The sequence below is a fragment of the Theobroma umbraticum genome, unplaced genomic scaffold (genome assembly GCF_002168275.2).
Source record: "Theobroma umbraticum cultivar Fairchild unplaced genomic scaffold, ASM216827v3 scaffold_4.1, whole genome shotgun sequence".
In the NCBI taxonomy this organism is placed as follows: Eukaryota; Viridiplantae; Streptophyta; class Magnoliopsida; order Malvales; family Malvaceae; genus Theobroma; species Theobroma umbraticum.
In genome coordinates, this window is record NW_018397258.1 from 4808846 (window position 1) to 4832256 (window position 23411).

The 23411-nt window shown below is 35.6% G+C and overlaps 6 protein-coding genes across 6 annotated transcripts; 4 read left to right on the top strand and 2 right to left on the bottom strand.

Annotated features, from left to right (window-relative positions):
• Nucleotide 1: 1 nt before the first annotated feature.
• On the bottom strand, nucleotides 2-2420 carry PIT1 (RING/FYVE/PHD zinc finger superfamily protein). Its single transcript, XM_021424086.2, has 7 exons — nucleotides 2174-2420; nucleotides 1982-2053; nucleotides 1386-1465; nucleotides 972-1122; nucleotides 375-455; nucleotides 178-273; nucleotides 2-76 (listed from the first exon to the last, which is right to left on the bottom strand). The coding sequence occupies exons 1-7, from the start codon at nucleotides 2306-2308 to the stop codon at nucleotides 2-4; spliced, it is 690 nt and encodes a 229-aa protein (XP_021279761.1). The 5' UTR covers nucleotides 2309-2420.
• A 5337-nt stretch (nucleotides 2421-7757) lies between these two features.
• LOC110413115 (Adenine nucleotide alpha hydrolases-like superfamily protein) lies at nucleotides 7758-9223 on the top strand. Its single transcript, XM_021423818.2, is given in 5 exon segments — nucleotides 7758-8012; nucleotides 8015-8107; nucleotides 8504-8613; nucleotides 8718-8836; nucleotides 8944-9223. Coding segments are annotated over 5 exon segments (495 nt in total). The 5' UTR covers nucleotides 7758-7924; the 3' UTR covers nucleotides 9029-9223.
• Nucleotides 9224-10781: 1558 nt separating this feature from the next.
• On the bottom strand, nucleotides 10782-11537 carry LOC110414165 (large ribosomal subunit protein eL29z-like). Its single transcript, XM_021425232.1, has 3 exons — nucleotides 11425-11537; nucleotides 11165-11284; nucleotides 10782-11072 (listed from the first exon to the last, which is right to left on the bottom strand). The coding sequence occupies exons 2-3, from the start codon at nucleotides 11264-11266 to the stop codon at nucleotides 10989-10991; spliced, it is 186 nt and encodes a 61-aa protein (XP_021280907.1). The 5' UTR covers nucleotides 11267-11284; nucleotides 11425-11537; the 3' UTR covers nucleotides 10782-10988.
• A 2608-nt stretch (nucleotides 11538-14145) lies between these two features.
• LOC110413938 (small COPII coat GTPase SAR1A-like) lies at nucleotides 14146-17227 on the top strand. The gene is made up of 3 exons (XM_021424967.2): nucleotides 14146-14497; nucleotides 14818-14949; nucleotides 16539-17227. Exons 1-3 carry the CDS (start codon nucleotides 14369-14371, stop codon nucleotides 16857-16859), a joined length of 582 nt encoding a protein of 193 aa, XP_021280642.1. The 5' UTR covers nucleotides 14146-14368; the 3' UTR covers nucleotides 16860-17227.
• Nucleotides 17228-18928: 1701 nt separating this feature from the next.
• LOC110414087 (uncharacterized) lies at nucleotides 18929-19797 on the top strand. The gene has a single exon (XM_021425153.2). The coding sequence runs from the start codon at nucleotides 19100-19102 to the stop codon at nucleotides 19583-19585; it is 486 nt and encodes a 161-aa protein (XP_021280828.1). The 5' UTR covers nucleotides 18929-19099; the 3' UTR covers nucleotides 19586-19797.
• Nucleotides 19798-21600: 1803 nt separating this feature from the next.
• Nucleotides 21601-22642, top strand: LOC110414267 (multidrug resistance protein ABC transporter family protein). The gene has a single exon (XM_021425362.1). It carries the CDS (start codon nucleotides 21769-21771, stop codon nucleotides 22366-22368), a length of 600 nt encoding a protein of 199 aa, XP_021281037.1. The 5' UTR covers nucleotides 21601-21768; the 3' UTR covers nucleotides 22369-22642.
• The last annotated feature ends 769 nt before the right edge of the window (nucleotides 22643-23411 follow it).

Below are 23411 nucleotides of genomic sequence, written 5' to 3' on the forward strand. Positions count from 1 at the left end.
GTCAGTTGTGGTGTGCGACTGTGCTGCTCAAACAATCGTCTTCATCGTCAGAGTTGGAGGGCTCCTCGTCAGAATCCTGTTACAAGAGGCATATGAATCGAATCAGATGCAGCCGGTATTATCTGGAAAATCAAGATTGTAAAACCTTCATTTCAATTTGTGAGATAGGAAACTGACATGATAATGTCGCCTAAGGCTGTTTTGAATAGCCGTAATTGTCCGAACCAATATATACATTGGGAGTAAAATTCCAGTAGCTCTTAAAAAAAGTATCTGTAAAATATGCCAAAAGATAATATTAGAAAAGGCCAAAATTATTCCTATGACGGTGATAGTAGCTTTAGGTAATATATACATATAAACTGTATACTTACGGTAAGGAGTGCAAATGGGTAATGATCAGTTTCGCCATTGAGCACTGCAAAGAGATGTTTGACGAGCAAGACCACAGTAAACTGCCAAGTTATTAACCATTATCAAATTCAGTAACTTTAAACTAAAACCAATAGCAACAGGATCATCAGTTGCTCTCAAAGAGGGAGGGGGTGGGGACTGGGGAGGGAATAAAAGTGAAACTAAAAAATTTCAGCTATCCGTTACCGGTGGGTAGATGGTTTTCGATAGTTTGTTTCCCTTTCAAATTTCAGTTGTAGGAATGGTTGGCCCACTTTTTTTGGCCATGGTGCAACCCATCATAGCCGTCGAAATAACTAAATTATAGGTGTAGTTTGAATCACACACTAGTCACTTGTACTGATTTTAATATTACATATTGGGCATACCCTTTTCAACCACCTGCGTGGTTGCCACTTTAAAAGAAAATAGTTAACCTCATTCTTTCTTAACGTTCTCCCACTTTTGTACCCTTGAAAAATACTTAACACACACACACAACCGTTTGTTTAAATGATAATCTCTTGGAGTGATTTTCACCTAAAGGTTGAAGGTTCTAATTGGGAATGAAAACGTACAGTGAGGGCCAGTGATCGGCAGCAAGAGGCGCCTCTGTCAGCAGCAGAAGTACATTGAGGGAAGTCATTCTCGACGTTCATTCCTTCAGCTAAGGCCACCAACCTTTGGTGTTGTGGCTCAAGCTCTCTTCTCGGAATTTGTAGGCTATCTCTGTGACACAAACAATTCTTCTTTTTAATTTTTAATACTAAATAAATATAAAAGAGGCAGCTTAAGGAATTGCAGGTTATAGTATTAGCAACTAGGCACGTTTGTAGAACACTAATTAGCGGACAAGCATGTCTGGCCTTTTAGATTAAATTACAACACTTTTTATATAAAGATGATTTCATTTCTGTTAAAGTGAAGCAATGTTTTTTTTATTACAGCACCAGCTGGCAAGCCACGCGGCTTTACCAATAAATTAAAATTACCTGATGGTTACTGCAGCTTCAATCAGCTGAGACTTCTTTGAAGGTGCTGTTACTGTTACAGTATATCCTGGTCCATAGTCCTGCATGTAAGAAGAGATTATTCGGTAAAATTTTCATTTATTACCTGCTAATTATAATGTATAATTAAGTTAAGATTAAATGAATCTCTGGGAACAATTTTTTTTTTTCAAATAAAACAATCATAGGAATCTGAGGGTATTGATATTTGATATTTAAATGAAGTCATAGTGTCATAATTGGAAATCATTAAGATTTTAGTTTAGTTTGTTTAATAATGAAGAATCCAATACAACGATTTACAATCCGCTGGATCACATGGAAGAAGCGAAGGGTGACTTAGCCAAAAGGAAAAGTTGAACAAACAGGACAAGTTTTGGACGCCCCAGAACTCAAAAAACAGAACAAAGAAAAAGGAAAAGAAGGATGAAAACAGAGTTTGAGAAAACAAAACATCCTGGTGAACAGCTAACCCAGTTTGACATCAAAGACAAAAGCGTCAAATTTCGTTTTGGCAACTAAAGCTTTCGAAAATGAATACATCTTCTTTAATTTGCTCTGATCATTAGAAGTCGAACCTGAAGACAAATTTCACAGGTTGTGTTTCCCTTCTCGTTACACCACCTCTGTATACAATCTCTATGTGCAAACTGAAAACAGCAAAAACAAAAAAGGAATTAATCATCAAAACAGAGGAAAACCCAATAATCAGAATCTGGAAATAAGCATGAGAAAACACCAACGAAAAGGAAAAAAAAAAAAAGTCTTACCTTGACAGTGCCAGAACAAGCGCAAGGAGCTTCCAAGTTCTTAAAGCTTTCAAATTCTTCTTCATGGCAAATTCTACAGTGTGAAATTGAATAATTCGATGATAAATCATCAACAAACACAACAACATCCCCCATTTCCTCTCAGCTTTCCCTTTTGTTTTTGAAAACTTACCTTTTTCTTATGTGTGTTTCAAAATATGCTCTCCTCTGTTTTCCCTTTCAATGTCTCTCCTCTCCTCCATAGACTGGCCTTTAAATATGAGAAACACAGCATGAAGTTCCAGAAATACCCCCCTGTTTATCTTAACAGAAAAATTATTAAATATTTTTGCTTGGCTATTTTATTTCCGCTTATTTTATTTTTTTTTTTGGCTTTTTTTTGTTTTTTGAAGGAGAAGGACTTGAGTAAACTGTGACGCGGTTTTTAGCCGGTTGTGAAAGCTGTAACTGGAAAGGCTTTGACTTGCTTTCATTCAAACAAAATAGTTTAATTCACATTTTAAACATTCAAAGGTCAAACAGAAGTTAAATGCAGGAAAATAGTAAGCATATTTTCTTTGGTAATTATTTGTACTTGGATTTACACTTATACAAGACAATGTAATTTGTGATGAAGTAATAGTACATTTCGATTTTCATCCTTAAAATGGAAAGGTTGTTGGGGTCTTTTGGATGGTGAAGATAAGGTATATGCTAAACTGGTAAGAAAATAATTTATAAATAATAGAAAAAGAAATCTGATTTGCTGTTCTTTGGTAACTTTGAAAAAAAACAAACAAGTCACCTTTTCCATTAAGAAACCCCACATTTTCGTCTTCTTATAATAGTTCATTGGCATCTGAACAAGGATTCCTTGCTTGTTCACCGTGGAACAAATAGGTTTATGCCTTCAATATTTTTAATTTAATATAATACCAATTGAATGTCATAAGTAAAATGTAGAAAAATAATATTCAAGTGGATATTTGGATTTAAAAATTAAGGTTCCGTTTGATTAATTTTTTTATTTTTTATAAAAATATAAAAAGAGCGGAAAACAATTAAAATTAGATAAATATATTTTGCTATGAGAATTTTGAGAGTAATTTATTGTTCAATATTTGTGGTTTTGCAAGGTGAGAAGAATATAATATTGAAAAAAAAAATCAATATTACAACTATTCCATATTAGCATGCATATAATATGGTTTTGATTTAATTAACAGGTTGAAAAGAGTCTAAGTGGTTGTTTGAAATTTATTTTGACATCTCATTCTCCACAATGTCATTGTTGTTATCAAAGTGGGGGGCATTTTTCATGACCTTTGCACCTCGTATGGTGCCGTTTTAAAGATACGAAAGTGATCAATTTCATTTCCCAATTAAAATATTTGTAATCATCACGAATTAAAAAAAGAAAGGGCAAATTTGGGAATCTAGTTTTCCTACGGGGACGAGTGACAGAATTATTGAGTTAATCATTATTAAATCACGATACGTCTTCGTGTCCCCATGTCCAAATTCAAATTTTTTTCCTTTTAGGTTTGAATTTGGGACGTGTGATCTATGATCGACGACATCGGACCGCTCTGGCCACCAGAAATTTAAAAAAGGTAGGCCCCACTTTGAAAAAATACTAAATGACTTTCAAGTGGAAAGAAAATAACAAACGCGCTCACCGAAAAAAGCATGAGCAAAGAATAGCTGTGCTTCTTCCATGGGGCCCTCCTTTTTGACGCTCGATAATGTTCTTTCTTCATCTTTTTTCCAATCTAAAATTTCAAATTTTCAGATATTTACCCCCAAAAAAATAATTACTAATTTTCTTATTATTTTTATATATATTTAAAGATGCTGACATTTGTTAAATAAATAAATAAATAAGATGCTGACATTTGTGCTTATCCTTCAATCAATCTTATCGTCTTTCTTCAATTTGTTTTTCTCTCTCTTTGAAAGGCAATTTGGAATTGGATTTTTGTCTAATTATTTGGCGGCTTACCATTTTTAAGGCTGGCAAACGGCAGCGACGAAGGCACTGAAACTGAAGTTTTCGGCTTTCAGGGAGGAACCGGGGACGGGGGGGGGGGGGGGGGGGGGGGGGGATCAAGCTAAGTGGTGGGCACTAACCCTGAGCTTTGGTGGGGACACCATTGGCCCACTTCACAGGACTCATCTTGGCCGTCCGCTATTTCTGATTAGGCTAATGAAGTCCACGTCCTCGTCCTGGATAGGAATTTATAGACTTGCGTGTATACGAGATCTTGCTGAGTTAATATAATTAAAAGCTAACTCGTGTTTCCATTAAGAAAATAAAACCATTTTTCTAAATTAGACTAATCATTTGGGCACAGCCGCTATCGGCAGGCCCAGCGCCAATGCTTCTGTTTCTGGTGAACCGAAACAGGATACTTGAGGTCAGCTAATTTTTATGTATTTAATAATTTAATAAAAAGGCTATCCGAATTTCCAATGATTAATTAACTCTATTTATTAACAAAAAGGAAATGAATGATTAATTTGATCTAATTATTATGAAGTGAATTTGAATACAATTCTGTGATTTCGCTAGAAAGGTGGTGAAGGCTATAGTATATAGAGTTTTAGTTAGAAATATTAATGGAACTTGATAAGCGGTGGGAGGTTGTTGAATTCTTAGCTTAAAAGTTGGGGGTAATATATGGCAGATTAGTCAAACTACGCTACTATTTTAGATAAGGTGGACGAGACCTGGGTCTATAAAGTTTGCTATTCGGTTTGGTCGTATGAAAAATGCTCGCCCAGTATCTACCTTTGATTGAAACTGGGCTGGGCCGTGGCCCCACATATAGTATTGGTGACCACTCGGTGGCCAACTCGCCTACTCCTTGTCTAATATTTCACTAAACCAATATCAAAATCATTACTGTACTCTGCAAATTGCATGGACAGAATTCGAAAGGGTAATCCAAAAACATTTAAACCTGTAATCATATCCACATATAGATACTTCATTACCAATACAAAGTCAAAGACATGTGGTTCACATGTCATTATGCTTCATCAAGTTTACCACTGTTTAATCAAACATTTGACTCAATTGGTCTTTATAGTTAAAAAGTAAAAATAGAATTTCTCATTTGTCAAATAAGAGAAAAAAGAAAAGGTCTACCGTTGGCCAACAGTAATATCTAGAAGGGAGGCTCATAGGCTTGCAGTTATGCTACAAAAAGTTTAATTTTAATGGTCTTAAATACATTCCTTACATCTTTGTACATCGCTAAACAGAACATTGTTTTCAATTGTCAAAATATTGAGTTGTGAAAGACTTTGTAATTTTCTTTTAAGGCAAGTTAGACAAGAGACGACTTGATCTCCCCATCATGTTCTCTATCCTTTGCTTCATTGGTTCTGTTCATCGAATTTAAATGTGTGCATGAGCTCTTGATCGGCCTTCCAAGTTTCAATTACATCTCGCACAATAGCAGGGAGACAGAAACACAACTGCTGCTTATCGGAGGGATTGAGGGAGGGAATCCAGCCCGAAGACCAGGGTAATATTCTAGACGTGGCTCCATTAAACTTTGTTTTAAATCTATATGAATGAATTCTTAGTTGCGATTAAACTACCAGCACCAGAGTTCTTTTGTTACGTGAAGTCTCGAGCTGGCAAGAGAGAAATTAGAGAAGAAAAGAAGCCACACCCCCCTTGTTGAATTTATCAGGAAATGACAATAAAAACAAACAAATTAGAAAATGCACCAAAGGAGGCTGCAAATGTCCTACCTTTCAAAGGGTTGGATTTTGCCTTACAAGTAAGCAAAGGATAAAAACTTTATTAGTCTCTAATCAAAATAAAATTTTATACGCATTTTCTTATTATATCCAAAAAATCAAAGAGATCGCACATGGATTTACAACCCAAGACCATGTTGAGATCAAGACGGGACTGTCAGCTGGACTGGGTTGGTGTCCTTCTTGGGCCGAGCAAAGACCTGCCAGAAGAAGTGAGACACGGGAGAGTTTTTTTTATTGATTATGCTTTAAATAATGAAGGAGCAAATATATGATTGGGAATATCTGTTATACTGCGCTACTCAGATTCAATTAATTGGATTATTAACATCTTATAATCAAGTTCGTATAAAGTTTGGATAATAATATTACTGTCTTTCACAGTTAAAATAAAGTTTAAATAATAATTTTAGAATATTTATTATTTGAATTTGATTATAAATAATAAATTTTATATGTTATTTTTTATTTATAATTTTTTTATAATTAATGTAATATTTATTAACATTTATTAATTATTATAAATAAATTATAAAATTTATTTTTTATGAATTAATTTTAATTAATTTATTTAATTTTCATTAATTATACTTTTCAATCTACAAGAGATTTACGTCCTCTCACTGTAAATTGTAACTTTGCAAGGACAGGTGTCAGGTTAGGCCTCCCTTGGATGCCACGTGTACACTTGGCTTACGAAGTGGTCGTACGAGCCTGTAATAATTGGACTTGCAGCCGTCTTCATAGCAATCCAAACGTCGTCTAAAAGAAGAAAAAATTAGATACAGAAAGCTGCAGGGCGCTAGCATTGCAGATGCTCCTCTCCTAAAACAAAACAAAACCATTATCTAACCCTTCTCTTTAGATTGTCCAACCATTAAGACGATTAGATCTACAGCAGTGTTGCTCCAACGAAAACAACTGGTCAGTGGAAAGAACATGAGATGCTTTTTCCAAGGCTTTTTGCAGACAAAACACAACAGAACCTTTTCTCAACTTGCACGAAAAATAAACAACTGATTTGGACTATTAAACGGTCTCGTCTTTCTTCCACCCGATCACGACAATTGCCATTTTAGTATCTGCGGGGCCTTATAGGAATAGTGCTTCAACTGAAGTCGAATCTAAAGCTTCTTTGTAGTTGTAGATCATTGGTGAGGTCATACCAGAAAGTAGAAAACAATATAAACAGTTGAGCGTACAAATTCTGGCTGTTGGAAGTAGCCGGTAGATTCTGGACTCACTCAATACCGCATATTTTTTCAACCTCGCTAGACTCTAAAGAATCAATGAATCTTATTTAAATAGTTGGTGCATATATACATAACTTTTATCCAATATGACTACTGCATATGTCAAGTTCAAAAGAAATTACAATCATACGTAAGTAGTGGCACATAAGAAATCACATCGGTGAAAACAATTGAATTATCCATTTCATTTTTGGGCAAGGAAAATATCCACACCATTTCTATCTCTATGCACAACCGTGGCGTCGTGTTGCGAATGATTTTAATACGAATGACGTGGTGAAGCTCAACTTTTCTGGTCTGATATTTGCTCCTCCGAGGCTTTAGCTTCAGCAAGATGTTGACCATGGATATTCAGTGAGAAGGAATCAATGGGTCCTACAGGATGGGATTTTCCATATCCAACAAACAAGGCAAAAGCCTGACCTTATAGCTCACTAGTCGCCTCACCTTGCATTCTAAAATCAATTTTGACTGGTTGTTTACTTTAATTAATTACTTATTATATCATTGTGATTGGCCATTTGCCAAACAGTGAGATTTTCTTAATAATTTATTCTGGGTTAAACTGGTTTTTCCAGGATGCAGCCCCTTTCACTTCAAAAACCACAACCAGATGCCACCCATAGATATTTGAGCTTTCATTTGCTTTCTTATCAACATCTTAAGGCCAATAATTCATCGGAGCTTCTTATATCAAAGTGTTCAAGCCAAAAAGAAAAGAGCACAAAAATCCAGAGTTGTAGCAATGGAAGCAGTGAACCTCAAGAAGAAAGAATGCAAAATCGTGGTCGCCGTGGATGAGAGTGAGGAGAGCATGTATGCACTTTCATGGTGTCTGGAAATTTGTTTTCTCAAAACACAACCAACACGCTTGTGCTTCTTTACGTGAAACCTCCACCTCCTCTCTACTCTTCCTTCGACGCTGCAGGTTGCCACCGTTGCTTGTGTTTTTTCCTTCTTCCCTGGAAACTGTAACAAGTTTCTTATTACGATAAAGTTGCAGCTTTCAGTGTGTTGTTATTACTCTTATGAAAAACAAGTATTAATGCTCTTCTCCATTTTCCAATTCCTATGTATCTGCTTGCAATTCCCTTTTCTCCTTACCTCAAAAAGGATAAAAGATTTTTCTTGTAACTGGCAAATTTGCCCGTAAGAGTTACTTCTTCCCCGAATTGTCAAATCAATTCTTGCTCTCTTAGCTAAACAAGTTTTCAATGTTTATCCCTATATTAACAAAAAGGAAAATTTGTTCAACAACTATTGTTCTCTCTGCTTATTCCAGGTTTTTGTATACCTACTGACCAGTCTGGCCTCCTTGTTACAGGGTATATGTTTTCCCGCGATGTGATCACAGCCTTGGAAAAATATGGCAGTGATCTGGTCAATTCAGTGATGGAAAGAGCCGAAACTATCTATTCAAAATTCAGCAGCAATGTAGGCCTCTTGTTTTGAAGTTTATGTTGCTTTATTTACCCTCTACGATTCAATTCGGTTCGGTTTATCATCTCTTACAGTTGTTATTGATTAACTACGTGCAGATAAATGTGGAGAGAATTGTTGGAAGAGGAGATGCAAAGGATGTAATATGTCATACCGTGGAAAAGATCAAAGCCGATACACTGGTGATGGGAAGCCACGGTTATGGTTTCCTCAAGAGGTATAACAGCCTAAATAATTTGCCTCCTCCCACACCTTTCAACTTCTATACCAATTTTTTTCCAGGCAAGATAAAATAAAGATGATTTCCCCTTTTCAATTCTACAGGACGCTTCTGGGAAGTGTGAGCGTTCATTGTGTTAAGCATGTTAAATGTCCAGTGGTGATCGTGAAGCATCCAGAGAAGATATAAAGTTTCTTCTCTGTTTTCTTCGTTGAATATTGTCAGATGGTTTCCACAAGCTTGTACACGAGTTAAGTTTAATTAAATACCTAGGCACTACATCTTACTTCTCAATTCTCATGTTCCACTTCTAGTTCCAAGTGTATTTTAGCACTAATTTCCACATAATGGATCGTCCACTAACACTAGCAGAAAATAGATAATGAGGACTGTGGTTTCTTATCCGAACCGTGTACTGATCGAAGGAAGAGATGATGTTCATCGGTCTCGTCTCCAAGATGGTAACATATTAGCCAAAACATCACCATTTCGCTAATCCACCTAGGCTAAAAATTTAGAGGGTTTGGGTTCCTTGACACGGCCCATGGAAAGGACTCCAGCAACTCGGTTATGGGAAGTTTCCACGAGATGGACCTTTTAATGGCTTTTTGCAGCCGCGCAATTTCCCGATTGCTCGAAATAAACCAAATGCAACAACTCACTGATATCACAGTATTCAAAACTCCTTTGGCCCACGACCTAAACTTATCACCTAATGAATTGCGTGAACACAGTCAGGGTACAATTAACCTCGGAATAACTTGATGGCAGTGACATAATTGAGTGGCACTTGATCAGATAAGAAATCAAAGTAAACTACCATCACTTTATGCAACCATTAGATGTCACACCACTCAATCAATTGACATCAGACGAAACTAAGTTCATAAGATTTATGTATCCTTTATACATGCCACATGGTTTGAGTTACAGCAAGCAAAACACATCAGGTGAGCTTCTATCATACACTCAAAAGCTCTGAGGATTTGATGATGTGATAATGACTTCCAACTATCTACTATACAAATCTTCCAGCACATAAAGTTGAATGAAAATGACAAATCCACATCCCATTAAGTTGGTTCAGTGATGAACCAAGAGAATAATGACATGCAAACCTGGTGGGTACCACATCAGGTTTGTTGGCATGCACCACTGCTTACATTTTGCCCATTCTCTAGCTGAAGGAGAAGTGGAGAGAGAACAAGAAGATGGAATAAAGTGCTCTTAAATTTACTAGTTCTTTACCCAGCTTGAGTGGGCAGAAGGCCTATGAGTGTTGAATCAGGCCAAGAGTGTCACTGTTGTTTCTCAGCCAACAACGGGAAAACACACAGACACTGAGCAACTGGTCCTAGCAACAACTCAAAAAATTCAGTAAGACTAGTTTCCTAATGCTAAAAGTTACAGGTTGGGCTCCTGCCTAGCAATATAAACGACCATTTTACAACTACAAAAATCTCATATCAACTTTACATGGAATACAGAAATACATTTGTGTCTGCACCCAAGCTTATGCTGGTCATCCACTCATCAATTTACTATTGTATTATGGCATAATGTCATTGATAATTCACTGACCTTATCAAATCCACCTCGTGTGGAGTGAGCAACAACTTGCGTAATAGTAGTCTAAAGTGCTCATTACTTAGTATCAATATAACAATCCTAAGAAACCAGTACCCTTCGAAAAGAAATTATTAAATCCGTAAAGAGAACAGTATTGCAATGGAATGACATTCCTACAGCTTATAAGAATCTTCATTACGATGAAAACTTACAACAATAATCAGACAATTTGTGTTCTAAAATAAACTACTCAGAATGATAGAAACTTCATAGGGCACCATCCCCTTAAGAATCCTAGTGATATGGAGAACCATTGAGCATTGAAAAACACAGTATAATTTAACGAAAATAAAATGGGGCATGAATCAAGCAGTGGGCAAAAACCACAAAATTTTCGATCAAAGCTTCGGACGACGAATTCTTAATAATTGTGAGAAGAATCAAGACATCAGTTGTGAGAGATTTAGAATCATCACCTAATTGATAGATAAAGTCAGACTAGTACCAAAACTGGCAATGTCTTACAACAGAAAAATCAAAATCATATGCTTAAAAGAACCGCGAAAAGTCGTCAAAATGTCTACTCTTCCTCAGTAGCAGATCCGCCGTTCTTCTTGTTATGCTTCCTGGCATACCTCTGGTTCCGGAGGAACTTAGGATCCATCTGAACAATCACAATAAAAGGAAATGTTAAAAGAAAAAACAAAAAAATAAATTTGAAAACAGCAAAAAAAGATTTCGGAAAAAAGAACGAACTCCTTTGGTGGATGTGTGCCTGTGCCTTTTGGGTTTCTTGATCCCATTCTTGTGGGCCTTGTAAGACTGGTTATGGGCTGTGTGATTCTTCGATTTCGCCATCTCTCAGCAACTCTAACACTGATCATTTAACCAGAAAAATCTTATCAGTAATACTACTATTTTTCTACTGAATCTGCAAATCATCTTGGCAAAGAGCAAAATGAGATAATAAAGATGGAAGGTACAAGGTAAGGCAGCTGAGCAAAGCAAGGCCGTACCTTAAAGCGAGGGAGATTTCTCGGCGCTGTTACGGAGTTAGGTTTTTGTAGCGTAGAAGTCATTGGGAGCACATATGAGTATGCAGGTCGATGGAAAATAACAACCGGGTGCCTGCTTTTTATTTTAATTGCGTTGAGTACCCAAAATTTAAAGTTTTATCAATTAGGAGTTGAATTTAGTTCTTTGAACAAGATGTTTACTTATTTATAAGTAAATATGGTTCAAATTCCTCTACTTTTCAAAATAAAAAAAATATACTTAGGTCTCATCAATAATTTTAATTTTGTGTGTTATTGTGTTTGTATGTTTTATTTGTTTTCCATTTTTAAGGTTGTATTTCTTTCTAAACAAATACTGTGCTCATTTGTTTTAATTTCTTATAATGTTGGAAACTTTTAAGTGACAAAAATGAACATATTTGTTCATTATATTTTTAAATTGTCATATTAATTATTTTCAATTATAAATAATAATAAAATTTATTCAATTTGTCAAAAAATAATTACATTGAATGATTTTTATTAAAAATGTTTTTCTAAATAGAATTGAAAAATTTATAAATTAGTATCATAAAATTTCAAAGTTTATACTTTAAAACTATTTGTACTTATATATAATTATTATTTTAAAAAATAAAAGTGGAAATATATATAAAAGTGCCAATGTTTGTAAAACTTTTCATTTAAAGAAAATGGATATTTTTATTTATTATATTTCTAAATTTTTATTATAAATATTAATAAAATTTACCCAAATTATAAGTAAGGTTTCTAATTCAATTGGAAAATTTAAATTTAGATTGAATTGTTTTACTTTTAGAGTTTTAACTTTACATTAATTAATGTTAAAGGAATAAACTTTAATTTGGTATATTTTGCACATGGGATAAACTTACATGTTAATGCAAATTTCGATTAATATGCACTTTATTAGTTTCAGTTGTTTGTATAATATACAATTTAATGTTCACTATATACTTATTTTTAAAAATTAATAAAAATTAACATATATAAAGTAACTTTATATTTCATATATAATTATTATTTAAGAATAAATAATAATAATAACATATACTGCACATGATATAAAAATATTAGTCCAATATAGAACATTTGAATGCTTTATTTTCCAATCACTTGGTGTGTTTTTTCTTTTTGTGTGTGTGTAATGGGTTCTTTTGGTAAACAGAGAAGATGTGTTACAACAAGTAAAAGGGGATGAACAAGGGTGGTAAGGAAGAAGATCGGAATAGTCTTTGAAGCATGAGTGCAGGAGATGAGGAATAAGAAATCAATGAATAGATGGAAAAGGTGACGAAGCTCGATGAATGAAAAAGTTGAGTAGAGAGCATATTTGGAAAAGTTTTGAGGTGTTAAGAGTAATTTCTAATGAATTTCTCTTATCTCTTAAATTGTTAAACTTTCATGTTTATATTAAATAAGAATGTTTTCTTATGAGTAGTTGGTAGAAAGAATACTTTTAAGAGAACATATTCTATGTGGAAGAACATGCTTATTACGAGAAAAGCACATTTATTATAAAAAATAACAGCTCATGGAAGAGGTACATTTATTATCAAAAAATGAAGTTTATTGGACGTTTTGGGAAGAGCATGTTGACTATGAAAAGAATAGTTATAAAAAAAGCACATAATTAGATAGAGCGTGTAAGTTTTTTGTAATAGAATAGTAATATTTAATAATGTACCACATATACTTTTAAAGAATAAAAAAAATATGAAGTACATGTATTTCAAAAAATGTTAAGAGGAAGTCATTTTAATTATGTTTATATTTAAGTCATCTAGTCAAATTCTTTAAAACATTACAAACTTGAGAATGACTCATGAATTCTATCACTCATTATGAGTTATTGTCACTATCTTATATAATATAGTTGTTACATACTTATTCTAATTATGTGATACCTCCCTATTGATTGACAAATAAATGAGTGTAACTGTTGTTAATATTTAATTAATAAAATTAACATAAGACTTCTAATAATGCCATGTGTTGTATATAAGGTTATTGAATTCAATATTTAACTGCAAGTTTGAGTATCTCTTGGAGACAAGCCTAATTTGACTCCATAGATCATTTGATTTCAACATCAATATTAATTTTATCTATAATTCAGGTAAACAAAGTAAGCTTCAACGTGACCACAAAACTTCGAATCAATTAAAAGCCAGAGTTAAGCATGCTTTTTAGGTTAATCAGGCTAAACTCTAAAAATATAAGTAGAAACTGGATATTTTTATTTAAGCTTGGCTTGAGCAAATCTATTAATGCGTCTATTACCCTGGTTGAGCACCTCATATTCTGAAAACTAAGATGAGACAAAAGACAGCATATGAGAGAATACGTATAAGATTCTATATTATATATTTTACTATTACTCAAACGTACAATTAAATTTTAGAATCATATATGTACTTTCATTTCATTAAATTTTATAAACGAATTATTTTTCACACAAAATAACACGTTACAAAAGAAAAAAGGAATTTCCAAAATAATAATATTGGGCCGACGAAGAAACAGGAAAAAGCCGTGTGTACGAGTGTCTGGTGGCATTGGAGTCCAGAATCTTAAAGAATTTTTATGGTTCAAACTGAGGGAAACGACGTCACCGCATACAAACAGCAGTGGAGCCCACAGGCAAACCGAGATCTAGATTTTGGAAATTTCAATTTTGCCCCATAATTGTGAAATCCATCGAGCTGCTGTTTGTCGTTTTTACCCAATACTACCCCGAGCGCCCTCCTCCCCTCTCGCTTTCTTCATTTTGGGGTCAAAATTGATCCTTTCTTTCATGATATGAAGCGGAGGCCTTGATTACGACGATCTTACCCTCCTCCACTTTTCAGATCGTCACAATTTCCAGTTCGATCCGTTTTGATTTTCGGAATACCCGAAATACCAGCCGAAGGCTAAAACGATGTTTCTTCTCGATTGGTTCTACGGCGTTCTCGCCTCCCTCGGTCTCTGGCAGAAAGAGGCTAAGATCTTGTTTCTCGGCCTCGATAATGCCGGTAAAACCACCTTGCTTCACATGTTGAAAGACGAGGTTCGTTTTCCCTGCCTTTTTTTTCATTTGTCCTCATAATTATTTTTCCATTTCGCTCCAAATATTGAAATCTGTTTTTATCCGGAAAAAAACCCAAATTGAAGATATAATTTTGGATCTCTAAATAAACATCGATTGTTTTTTTTTTGTCTAATTTTTTAGATGTGTATGATTGGTTAGCTACTTGAGAATTTTGGGTTTGTTTTTTTTTTTTTTAAATGGAAGAGATTAAAGCCTTTTAATGCATTATTCTTTAATTTTTATTGGAAATTTTGAAAGAGATGTAATTAGCGATATTGATTATAGTGAATTGTTTCCAGAGATTGGTCCAACATCAGCCGACCCAATATCCTACTTCTGAAGAGCTTAGTATTGGGAAAATTAAGTTCAAAGCATTTGATTTGGGAGGTCATCAGATTGCTCGCAGAGTCTGGAAGGATTACTATGCTAAGGTAACGCAAAGCTTAAAGTGGTGCACTTCTTTGCACTACCATTTCCTTTGTTTTGGTTTCCTATATTTTTTATATTGTACCTCTCTTATCAAGCATATGTATGCATTGCAGCAATAGTTTGTCATTCCCGTCATGTTTGTCTATTGGTTTTAGTGATTCAGCATTCAATAAAATTTGCTTTGTTGTAATTTATATCTTGCTGCCTTAAAATCTCAATTGGCTAGAGTTCTGCGGTATGCTGTTTTTAAAGTTGATTGACTCTTCTTTTCCCTTTTCAATTCATTTTTTAATCAGTAGGTTTTGATATATTTGACAATGGATGTGTGACTTAAAGAGTTTGGTCCTTGACATCAGACAAGCTGCAATGAATCATATGTGGATTTTATTTTGGCAATCCATCATTACTAGTATGCAATTTTCTTTCTGGTTTTATTATTATCATCTTGCTTTATGTCACCTAAACTCTTTCTGATGTGTTCTCAAGCCATAAGTTGACTCTTCTTTGGTTAATATTTTCCTTTTGGATTTCCATATGCATGCTTTGATGTCAGAAATTTCTGTGTGATTGTATGTCTCATTGATATTTTTGTGCTTCAAATTATTTCATGGTCAAAAATTTTCAGTGGGTTGGTCATGATGATCATTTTATGAAATGTTTAGTGGATTGACATATTTCTCTAGTTGCCTTGGTTGAAACATGGGTCTTATACGGTAAACAAAATTTTGAACTCTTGTTATCCTGTCTGCTTGTGAATAGTTGCTTTTTGTCTTTTGCTAAAGACTTCAATTCTTAATGTCGCATTTTGGGAAGATGGCCAAGAATCATCTGTGTTCATTTAGCAGTTATTTTAATTGTGCAGCTATAGATTTTCTGTGACCTTTTGGCTTGCTGTTGGTTGATTTTTATGAAGATTTTTCAAAAGCAAATAATGCAATAAACATTAAAAAATAGATCCCATGTGGGATATGATGTGGTTTTTCTTTCCCTTGCAATCTTTTATTTTTGCAATAAAACCAGCCGTTCGTTGGGGTGCTGAACAAGGTGGACAAAAATTGCCAGCTGGAATGTTAAGGTTGTATCAAGAAGTGTTTGTATGTAGTTTGCTATCAGCACTGATCAATGCCTACAAACAATGCGGGGGATGCAATTATGTTGTCTTTCTCTCACATTGGATTGCTTTTCTGCTGTTCAATGTACTGTTAATTAGTCAACCAGTAAAATAGTTTAGTAAATTTTATCAGTTTGTGCGGCTGAGGTAGACGAGTTTATCTGACAGACATGTCTATGGAGGTTTGACTCTCCAAATATATGGAAAAATTGACTAATTTGAATGCAGTTGTGTTGGACACATACTCATGTCCAACTCTCACCCCCAAGTCCGAGTAACGAAGGCTACAAGTCAATACTCTTTCGGCCTTTTGTTGATGTGCTAAACAGCTAAAGTTAAATTTTGCTATTTGCACTCAAAAAGAGAAAAGGAGAAGAAAGAAAAGAAGAGAGAAACTGTTTGTTCTTATTGCTGCTTGTTATAAGTTATTGTTTCTTGGTCTTGAATAAATACTTTGAATGTGTATTTTCTGGGTTCCAGGTGGATGCTGTGGTGTACCTGGTGGATGCCTATGATAAAGAGAGGTTTGCAGAATCAAAGAAGGAACTGGATGCACTGCTTTCTGATGAGGCCCTTGCCAATGTCCCATTTCTTATTCTAGGGAACAAGATTGATATACCCTATGCTGCCTCAGAGGATGAGTTACGATACCACCTTGGGCTCACAAACTTTACAACTGGCAAGGGGAAGGTAAATCTAGCAGACTCAAATGTCCGTCCGCTAGAGGTATTTATGTGCAGCATTGTTCGCAAAATGGGGTATGGTGATGGCTTCAAGTGGATGTCTCAGTATATCAAGTAGGGTAATGGTCAGAATGATGATGCGTTAGGAAGATGTTACTGACTCCCAAACCCCAATGCCATCTCATCATGCCCAATTTCAGGAAAAAAAAATGGTGTTGATCAACTGTTTGAACTAGCCCCCAAGTGGGTTTAAAATTGGATGTATTTGGTTTTGGATCTGTGTGGAAGGAGGTACTAGCGTTACTACCCTGTAAAATCTACTTGTGGCAGCAAGTCTCTGGTATTGTAGTTTTGTCAATTAACTTCTATATGATTTGGTTTTGTCGCAGAAAGTATTTTGCATATTATCCTGTCTCCCACTCTGTGTATGTGATCATACAGATGGGCATAGGGAATAAAGACTCCCGGGTTGTTCCTTCATTCGTATCGACAGTAGAAACCTGAAAATGAAGAATCAATTAAAATTCTATCTCTCTTGCCAGTTATACGAAACTTCAGAAAGGGTTTGATTTGGCATAATGGTGAGATTAAAAATAGTGGTGGCATTACAGTATGATTGAAAGCAGTGATGATAGCAGTATGATGAAATTGGAATTGCGACGGTGAAATTGAAATCAATGATAAATTAAGTGTTCGGCAAAAAATCATGAGGGCAGTGAGGTGAGAAGAAAAATTGATTATCAAGACTATAGATATAAATTAGTATGTTTTGTAATTTTTTTGAAAAATATTTCACATTCAGAAAGATAATAAAATTAGAGCAAATTAATAAGAAATATTTTTATATCAAATAATTATAATTATTACAAATTAGCAATCATATTTATTTAATCAATTATTTATATGTTATATATTTATCTGTTTACTAATCAAATTGATTATATATTTCATGGTTATTTATTTAATTATAATTATGTATGCCTTTATAATTATATATTTATTAATTTACAATATTGCCGCTATGTATTATTTATATAATCAATTATATACTCATTTGTTATGCAAAAGAAAAATAAAAAACATTTAATAAAATAAAGTAAGAAAAAATTATTGTAAGAAAAGAAAAAAAAGAAGATGGAAGGAAAGTCGAAAAACGCATTTTGAATAGCAGTTTGTAACGCTGTGTTATAGCTGTCATATAGGCATAGGGCTGAAGTCGGCATTAAGGTTTTACTCAGATAGAATTCAATCAAGTTTTAATTTTCAACTACGAAATCGATCAAGACCGTAATTGAACGTGACCGAGTTAACCTTGATTATAAGACTAATTACGATAATAATTTGATTTCTGTAATATTTTCATATAGTTAAAAATAAAATTAAAAAGGTAATAATCCTTGATTATATTTGTAAATCACCCCAAATTGAATATTAAAATATTTTAACTCAACTCCATATTGAGTTGAGTTTCAATATATTTTCTAGTGAATTGCAAGTGAAATGGATTTCGTTACATGCTTGCTCTTATTGCGAAACACAATCTTTGAACCCGGTTTGCTAAGTGGGAAAAAAAAAAAAAACAGAAGGAAAAATATATGTTTTCCAACTTGCTGTGGTTACTACGTTGATTCGTGTCCGACGGCAGAACCACAAGCTTTGCATATCTGCTAACATAAGCAACCTTCAAGTTGGTCGGCAGTTGTTTATGATGCACATGCACTATTTTGCCGTAAAGTTTCCAGCGTTTTTTTTTTTCTTAAAAAAGGCCGAACTACCAGAAAATGATGAAATTTGCCGTAAAGTTAGGTCATTCAAACATTGTAGGATGCCAAGTCAGACTTCAATTACCTTAAACACCAAAAGCCCAGTAGTCACTACCCCGGACCACCTGAACCCACCTTCCAATACCAAAGAACAAACCCACTTTCAAAGCAAAAGACCCCACCGAAAGTCTCATAGCACGAGCACAGGCACAGATTCAGTAAACCCAGCGTCTGATCGACTAGTTTCCGCGTTTCCCCCACAAAACTCCCAACTTCTAACACACGCCCATCACTGGTCCATTCTGTGATTCTGTCAACTCTCTCTCTTCCATTGGTCTACCCTTTTTACGTGTCTTTTTTTTCTTTATGTTTTACCTTTGATTCTTTGACTCTTGATCCATTTCCCTCTATATAACCCCGCAGCCTCCACTTCCCGCTTTCAAGCCCTAACATCCAGAGCAATTACTTCTTTTTTTGAAGAGATCCAGAGCAATTACAAGCAAATATCTTCTTTACACAACAGTGCTTTCTTCACGTTCTGCCGCTTGAACTCAAGTATTAAAGCGAACTAAGAACTTCCAACTTCAACTTCCACATGGGAAACTGCACCTCTAGCTGCTTCATTCAGGATTCAGGCCGTAAGAATATAGCAAAGGTAATTGATTCTCGAGGGAACTTGAGGAAAGTCAAGCTCCCAGCAAAGGCAGCGGAGCTCATGCTCGAGGAACCTGGTCACATCATCTCTTCCGTGGAAGAGCTCAAACAAACTCGCCGTGTGGCTGCTATGCGAGCCGACTATGAACTTTTGGCTGGTAAAGTTTACGTTTTGGTTCCTATAGGGAGAGTTCATTGCAAAGTTACGGATGCGGATATGGCAATTATAGAAGCGGTTTGTAATGGAAAGAGAAGTAGAAAAAGTGGTGCTAAGGTTTCGCCAACTGTGACGGAGGGGTTGAGAGAGGAGGAAGAGAGTGATGTTAAGGTTTTGGGAAAGAAGTGTATGAAGGGGATTCCCGGCTACCGATTGGGGAATCACAGGCCGTGGACTCCTGTATTGGAACCAATTTCTGAAGTGCTCTGAGGAGAAGTCTTTCTCTTTTCTTTTTCTTGGGATTGGCTTCCATCAGGGTGGGGATTTCCCAAATTGAAATTGGGAGATCTACAACTAGAAGTAGGAAGGCTAGTACACTTGAACATATGATCTGTGGTAAAAAAAAACTAGAAATGTAACATCAATTCTTTCGTTCTTTCATGCAAGTAGAGATCAATGAGTGTATATTTCCTAGTTATAAACATGGGTAGCGACCTCAAATTAGAGTAACGACTGCTCAAACAGTTTCCCCTAATAAAGTAAATCTAGAAGCGTAGAACTGTTGTTCAATTCTTTGCTTTCTTTCTTGCTCCGAACTGATCCTCCGAAGGAGGCAGCCACCATGCTATTAAATATTTTACTCTCGTTTTGATTTTGATTCAGATAATCAAAGTAATGGTAGTATTAAATAAGTAGAAAGAATCCACCAGCGTCAGTATACATGCATACATAAATATTTACGAGATATTACCGAAGATGCAAGAAATCCTAGTGGCGAATTCAACTTCGATAAACAATTTGCTCCTGGTTTACTTACCTTAACATGTGCCTAAGTTACTTTGCTGATATCGTTTCATCAATGCCCTGCAAGCAGCAGTCACAGCGCCAGAGATTGGAGCAAGCTCTCGCATCCGCTTCAACTTCGCCTTCTCCGAATTCATCTTCTGTTGCAATGACGAGCCCATCCGTCCATCCCAAAAGCCTCACAAGAAATTAGATTAGGCCCGGATATTCAAAGTCCATCGAGGCCCACAATTAGAATTTCCATCCTACCTTGACTCCACCTGATCCAGTCTGTGTTCATCTAAGAACGGCTCATCCGGATTCAGCGTAAGTACCTAACTCAAATTCGTGGCCTTCCAAGTTCCAATACTTAAAGAATGCATACCAAACTCATATGTAGGTAATGAATTATTTATTCAAAACTACCACCAGTGCAAAACACATTCTTATCACGGAGTTAATTTTTATTGGGAGATAGGGGAAGCGAAGGCGACAGGACCAATGAAATTCTAAAAATGCTCGGCATTGAGTTCCACAGTGGTTCCCTGTCAATGGAATAAGTCTCTGTTTACTTCCTGTTGTGCCCGCGATGAACTCATTCGAAAGAGATGTTTGGAGAATACGTCACGGACTAACAGAGATCTAGTAAAACAATACGTAAAAAGACTATGCCCCAATACAAAGCCACATAATTTCTTAGCCTTTAATCTTCTGTCGTATAACATTTTTCCATCGCAATTTGGTACATGCCATAACGTTTACGAAGTTAAGCTGTTGCTTTCCCTCCCGCATGCGTTATTGCTGTTGACATCTTTGTATTTGCACTAAGAAATCATCATCCACTATTTGGTTATCCGACAAAGGAATCAAGAGACCAAACCCAATTGTCAACTTCACGTTAAGCCCCCTCAATATTAATTTAAACAAATAAATCATTGCCTATATAATTAAGATTTAAGATACAGGCACTATGATTTCCCCATCATTTTTTTCCTTGTAAATCCGGGTACAACGACATGAATTGTACTGATAAAAGAGCAGTCTCCATGCACCCGTGCCTGGCACGATTTCTCATTTCCAAAACCGCAGACAAAAAGGGAATACAAAGTGAAGATGGTGATACCCGTGAGAATTAAAATCGAAGGGTTAAGCCACGGAAAAAGTATTAGGGTTGGACAGACGGTCGGTCCAGGTCTAAGTTTAACTCCTCTCCATCACTTAACGCATAATTTAAAGCATTAAATTAGACAATGTACTTACGGTTGAACCATTCTTTGACTTTTGATTCACGCCAGGTACAGTAGACCTACGCCAGGGACGGACCCCACATGTCGAGGGCATTCATCACCGTTGGATTAATCTTGTATGCATACAAGGGAAAGAAGCAAGGGGCAAGCCATCCTAAAAACCAACGACCCCAATTTTTTTTGATATTACCAAGTCCACCATAAAATCCTTCACAAGATGGAGCGGTTTAACAAACACCTCCTACAACTAAAAAGCCTAGACATTCTTGCATAAAATGCTTTCTTAACCGAATTCACATGAATCAGAAATCCATACCCTTCCTTGAGTTTTAATTAACTTTCCTTTCTGTTATCTCTACACCTTTATCTTTTATACAGTGAAAATCGCTTTTCTTCTATTTCGTTTTTTGGGTCATTTCATATATGGGTAACTACATTAGTACTATCACGTGCCGCCCGACGTCTGATACCGCCGGGAAAGTCATTCTCTGGGACGGCTCGGTGCAGCAGTTTAACTGGCCCTTGACAGCGGCAGAGCTGATGCTCGAGCATCCGCAACAGGTTGTTGTGGAGTTCCACGCGGCGGTTAATGAGAAGAGGCCGATTCCATTGCCAGCTGACTCTAAACTTGACACGAATAAAGTTTACGTAATGCTACCCGTGAAGCGAGGGAAGCCAACCACATTGTCATCCGAGGAAGCTCGTCGAGTGCTTTTGAGTGCGAATTCCGTGTTGAGATCGAAATCGATTTTATCATCCTCGAAGTTTCTTCCTTTTTTTGCCAAAATTTGCCCTGCAAATATTGGAGAGATAGTAGGACAAAGGTTCCCGTCGCAGAAGAAGGAAAACGTCTGCGAGAAGCCTGAGGAGGTTAGATGCTTAACGGAGTTTGATTTACCTGAAAGTTTGGAAGGTAGGCCGGAGTATTTGAACAAGCAATATTCAGGCAAGGGATGGAAACCAAGCTTGGATACCATAAGGGAGAAGAAGGTTGAGAGAAAGGTACCACATTGGCTGTTTTAAAGCTGAACATAGGTTCTCTAATTGTCAACGTTATGGTTTTTCCTTTTTCTAGTGCTGCCATGTATAACTGCAAATGGTAATTCTCTGAAGAACTGAATTTAACTAGTTAGGGTATTCCTCTTCATTATGCAACTATGTTTATTATTACAACGAGATAGAAAAACCTTTGTGTAATCAGCTAGTTTTGTGGCTTCCCCCTCCCTTCCCACAATCAAGTCAAATTTCTGAATGGTGCCTAGGTTTCGATTCGCCAATATTCAAGGAAGGGAACAAGTCTGACTGCATTTAAATAATAATTTGGCAGACTTTAGTTTCATTGTTACACATTTCTATAGAGTTCCTACAAAACCAGCTTCCGATGGCTACTAAGAGGTTTTCTATATTATTTATTCCATGAAAACTGACTAGAGTCGCAGAAAATGTAAAACTTCCGCAAGCAAATTGACTTGGTTCATCCATTGCTTCCCCCTTTTAATGCCATTGAAAAGGCCTTAGCTAAGATTGGGAGGTCAACTTTGCAGCAACCATGACATAGCGAAATTAAGTTTTTTACTCTATCGAGCCCGGACTTTTAGCCCCTATCTTTTTCTTTTTCGGATTGTCTATTTAATACTAGTACAAGATAGTAAAATGGGGTGTTTTCCATTAAAATATATATGCGGTTTATAGTACTACAGAGTTAAACCAGTTTTAAATCGTAATGAACGCTCTGACATCTTTAATTATTCCCTGACCTGACGCTGTATTTGTTCATTATGAAAATTATATTCCCTTCCAAATCCCAAAGTTGTATTTGAAGGGAGACAAAATAAGAATTCCAAAACCAAACCTGAAAATAGATAAATGTAGTCATCAGTTATCTATTTTCCATTCTTAAATTGAATTTTCAGTGTGATTTTGTTAGGGAGGATTTGGAAATGTTTTAAATAGAGAGAGGTTTGAATCTACCTAATCGAACCCAACAATAAATAATAATTTTTTATACCACAAATAAACGAGTTCCAAACAAGTACACACGACATATAAGATAAATTATTACCCAA